At 35.4% G+C, this 3,852-nt stretch overlaps 1 protein-coding gene across 1 annotated transcript; it reads right to left on the reverse strand.

Annotated features, from left to right (window-relative positions):
- Positions 1-534: 534 nt before the first annotated feature.
- LOC116338031 (protein snail homolog Sna-like) lies at positions 535-2,612 on the reverse strand. The gene has a single exon (XM_031763065.1). The coding sequence runs from the start codon at positions 2,443-2,445 to the stop codon at positions 1,099-1,101; it is 1,347 nt and encodes a 448-aa protein (XP_031618925.1). The 5' UTR covers positions 2,446-2,612; the 3' UTR covers positions 535-1,098.
- Between the last annotated feature and the right edge of the window lie 1,240 nt (positions 2,613-3,852).

Here is a 3,852-nt window from a genome sequence, read left to right on the forward strand (position 1 = left end):
TACAGTTGAGTGGCATGGGGAGTCAATATACGATGTCAACAACTGTTCACAAGGATACAAAACATTCAATCAAACAGCATGGTGAAGTGCGACTGTCGAATTCAGAAGAGAGATAAAAAACAATCAATTTTTACTTTTTTGCATAAATTTGATTCACATTTTAAGCACAGAGTTGAATATAACAAAATCAGGTCATTATCTTTGTAAAGTATGCGAATAAATTTTTCCATCTTTATTTTAGCGAAGTACAGCGCATCTTTTACACATGCATTGTGGAAGATTTTGAACATAATATCCAGCGTTTCATCTGCGTGATTTTATATCGCGCAACAAACGTGGGAAAAATTGAATAATGATGTAGAATTCCGTATGTCGTAAGACTTTTGTAATTGAAAAACATACTTACGCTTTAAGTGACTCGACAAGACAAAAAAGAGAAGAGCTAATAAATAGCAAATATTCAAAAGAATCCTGGAAAAATCTGAATAAATCTGTAAACTGTTAGTCAAGTTATAAATAAAAAAAAGACATCAGTTTTCCATTGGTGTAAAAAATTTTTTTACGAAATATTTTTGTTTTATTCAATAAAAGTACTCGATTAAATCTACTAAAAAATTACACTCGCTCATTTTCTTATATCCTATCGTTTTTCTTTACAATTGTAAACGTAACTCCAAAAATACAAATGTGTGCTGCGGATTTATCTTAAAGTGTTACTTGTATGTAAATTTTTGTCCATTATTTTGTACGAATCAAGGCACTGTAGATTTCATTAAATTGTGTATTTTTCGAATCTTATAAATTAAATTTGTTTTTTTTTTATGGCTTTCAAGTGATTTTCAATCTACAAATTACAAATAAATGGTTCTCTTGTAAAAGCTATGACTAGACTCTTATTAATCGCAAGTTTTTAACAACTGGCTGCAAGTAAGGTTTTTTTTCATCTTCTTTTAATACATGGTTTTTCTTTCTCATCATCTTCGCTCCAATTGGAATTATTCAATCGATTAGCTTACCGCATAATCATCGATATATATATAAGTGTGCAACTTGTTCAGTCTTTTTCAAGGGAATTTACAATGTGATGTACTATTTGTTTTAAAATAAATTCAAATTGTGTGACATTTGAATGCCGGGACAACCAACTTCGATGTGTTTGGTTAGCAGTGACATTCTTGAAAACGTTTTACTGCATGTGGTGCAACTATACTTTTTAATTTCGGAGTGTGTTTGAAGATGTGCACGTAAATTGGAACGATCGGCAAAGGCTCGATGACAATGTTGGCAACTGAAGGGCTTTTCACCAGTATGGGTACGAATGTGTCCTTGCAACAGCCATGGTCGTGAGAATGCTTTGCCGCAAATTTCACATTTACAGGGTAACGTATGCGTGCGAATGTGCATTTTAAGTGCGCCCAACGATGTATAAACCTTATCACAATTCTTGCAACTGAACACTTTTTTCGCTTGATTCCCTTCAACGGCCGGACAATGGAATTGCTGATGTTTCGATAAACCGGAGTATGTGGAATACGATTTTGAACAATCGGAACATTGATAATGGGCATTTTTTGTGACTTTTTCCGGTTTTGATTTTGATGTTGATTTTTCAACGGGAGCACCAGTGCTCATTGCCGTTACATCACGGAATACGGAATAGGTTGCCGGGGTTGTTGTTGTTGTCGATGGCTGTTCAGAGATCGATGAATTTGTTGACATTGGCGATTCAGACCTTCTCGGCGATTGTTCGTATGAATTATAAGAGGCTTGACTACTTGCCGGTGACAATGGGAATACATTGAATAGTGGTCGATGTGGCGTAGTACTGCTATTACGGCTGCTATTGTGATCAACACGATATGGTGTGAAATATTTTGGATTGATGAACGGATCGGCTTTGATAATGTTGTTATTGTAATTGGTTCGAAGATCCATCGATGGAATTAGGTATGGCGATGGATATGGTGGCAATGTTTGGGCTTTGAATAGGTTATCATCTTTTCCATAGCCAAAATGTGATTCATACCGTGCTGCTGTGTATGTTGATAGATAGAGTGAATCCAAACTATCGGCTCCGGTGTAATGCATTGGCGGTGTCAATGGGCATGGCCAATTTTTGTAAATTAGTTCTTTTGAAATGGGCTCCTGTTTGATGTCGTTTAAACTCTTTGATTTTTCCACTTTGATGGTGCCAATTTTGAATGAGACTGGTTTTTCATCGACATCATCTTCAATTTCGATCATTGATTCAACCGATGAACAACGTTTTTCACTGACCGGTGTCGCTGGTGGACTGTTTGAACGACGACGTTTACTATTCACAGACAGATCTTCCGGTTCATTTTGTTCAACGTGTGACCGTGAATCTTTTAATTCTTTTTCCATCATTAAAAATGGTCGCTTTTTTAATGGGCAATTACTATAATTTTTTTCTGCGGTTAGCATTATGAAAACTTATTATTCTTTTTGTTTTGTTTTTAACTTTAACTCACAATATACTTTTTTTAGTTAAATTTTTTTTTTTTCGTATTTATTTGAATTGTCTATTTTTATCGATTCACTTCAATTTAATTTATATTAAATACTGCATTAAACTGAACAGTTGATAAGTGTCGTACAATAATAAATGTGTTTCAAATTGTAATATAAAAAATATATATGTTAAAACGAATTGTGTTATGAAATAAAAACAACAAAACGAAAGATGCTCTCTGCTCAAGACTTGAAACTTGAATGATCGATTCCCAGTGAGAACCTGCTATTGTATACTCGACGAAAGCGACTCACACACAACGATACGCTTCACCGAAACACTCATCCCTACTATTTTATAGTTTGTAGTACGTTTTGAACCAGCACGTGCCATCGAACCAATAGCCAAGCCAAATGGAATCAACATACAGCGATGAGATCTCGATTTCTCCTCTTTTCGTTTCGTTTCGTTGTTTTCTATTTGGTTCGCTGAATAAGAATCCCACCAGATCGTATAGAAAAAAGGCTTGGAATACTACATACATGCATGCACACGGCCAAACACTCCTAATACAAATACGAAGCAGGGGGAAAACACAAACATTGAAACCGGCTAAACCATACGATACACGTGCATTCGAAGCGAAGCGTTGTGGTGTTGCTACGATTGAATATACGAGTGCAATGTAAAACCGAGAAAAAAGAGGGGAAAACAGGTGTGATTTAACACACATATACACAAGCATGGTGTAATTGTACAAATCGAATTTGAAACGCACACAATCAAATCAAATGTTGATATAAATGTTCAAATCATATTCAGAACGTTGTATAGCACATCTCGCTCTCGGTGTTGTTGACGGCGATGACAAAACCGAATCGAGATAGATCACACACAATATGGAAATGGTATTGTTTCGCTGTTGCTGCTGTTTCTGGTGACGATGTGACTCTCTCAATTTTTTTGTTTCGTTCATTTTTTTGTTTTTACACACAAAGCCAAATAATGCGGCGATGCAATGTATAGATACGGTCGAGTGCATTTATGGGAGTCGTTCGTACATTTTCATGTGATATGACTAGCTACTGCGCCGAGCATCCAAAATGAACCAATGTTCGTCGAGATAAATTAAGTGGTAGATTCAATTTATAGATTGCAGACGAGAAACCGTTCTTTATTCGGTGATTTAAGTCATTGAAAAAATGTTGAGCTAAGGGATTTCTTATCGTTCAAATTATATTCTTGACGATCGAATTTCCGAAATGATTTATTATTCGATGATTTTTTTCGATTTTCGCTGAAGCGGAAGTGATATTCATATTTTATTGCTGCATACTAATAAGAACGACGTTCAAACGCGTGGAATTTAATAATCACCC

Source organism: Contarinia nasturtii, unplaced genomic scaffold (genome assembly GCF_009176525.2).
Source record: "Contarinia nasturtii isolate CC-2019 unplaced genomic scaffold, AAFC_CNas_1.1 Cnas_scaffold_350, whole genome shotgun sequence".
NCBI lineage: Eukaryota > Metazoa > Arthropoda > Insecta > Diptera > Cecidomyiidae > Contarinia > Contarinia nasturtii.